The sequence below is a fragment of the Penaeus monodon genome, chromosome 22, assembly GCF_015228065.2.
Source record: "Penaeus monodon isolate SGIC_2016 chromosome 22, NSTDA_Pmon_1, whole genome shotgun sequence".
NCBI lineage: Eukaryota > Metazoa > Arthropoda > Malacostraca > Decapoda > Penaeidae > Penaeus > Penaeus monodon.
This window is the reverse complement of record NC_051407.1, coordinates 7754345-7755221: the sequence shown is the minus strand read 5'-3', so window position 1 is coordinate 7755221 and position 877 is coordinate 7754345. Positions and strand designations below refer to the sequence as shown.

General features: G+C 48.8%; 1 protein-coding gene across 1 annotated transcript in view; it reads right to left on the bottom strand.

The window, feature by feature from the left end:
- Positions 1-6: 6 nt before the first annotated feature.
- Positions 7-877, bottom strand: part of LOC119587534 (pupal cuticle protein 36-like) — a 1082-nt gene continuing 211 nt past the window's right edge. Inside the window, exon 2 of the mRNA XM_037936257.1 lies at positions 7-845. Within this exon, the coding sequence (XP_037792185.1) occupies positions 63-845 (783 nt within the window). The 3' untranslated portion in view covers positions 7-62. The remainder of the gene's footprint in view (positions 846-877) is intronic.

The window sequence follows — 877 nt, the reverse complement described above, 5'->3', positions numbered from 1 at the left end:
TCCGGGAAACAAAAAGACAATAATTCTTAGGTTAAATAATAATTAAAAATTCAAAGTTTGTTTTAAGGTGAGGAGTATAAACCTGATGGTCGACTTACTGAACTGCCTTGGAACCCTCCCGAACCACCATTAACCCCTAAGCCAGAAGTGGCTCCATTAACACCAAATCCATTTACTCCCCCATGTCCTCCAACAACTCCGCCTGTGCCACCTAATCCAACTACACCTCCAAATCCAGCTGCTCCACCAACTCCAGCTTCTTCACCAGCTCCATCGACGCCTCCTAGAACCTGACCACCGGCTGTGGCAGCGGCGCCGAGAGCAGTTTCAAGGTCTACTCCCAAGGGAAGGGTTGGATTCTCGCCATCTTGGTAATTAACGAAATAAATCTCGGGATCAGCTTGTGGCTGAGCTGGTACTTCGATCACTCGTTGAGCTTGTTCTTCTTGCTTGTTGAGTACGTACACGATGTTGTTTTGCCTTGGTGGAGGAAGTACGATAGGGTCAGGTGCAGGTGCTTCCTCGGGAAGGCGCACGAACAAAATATTGTGGTCCACTGCTGGAGGAGGAATGCTAGGTGGGGGACCAACGGGTCTCTCCTGTTCAGGAACATCAAATACGTAAATCTTTCTTGTAATTTCAGGGGTAGCACATGTCCCATCTACGTGAAGGACCTCTCCTTCCTGGCATCCAGTAGCTGCGCCTCCAATGACGAAGTCTCCATCGGTTGTTGTGCCGCCAGCAGTAGACCCAGGACCGGAAGCAAGCCCTGAACTAGAGGGTGCTCCCAAGTTGTATCCTTGGGGTGCTGCTGATGCAGTAACTGCCAGAATTAGAAGTATTCCCTGAAAAAAAGAGAATGAAAATTTGGTTTAGA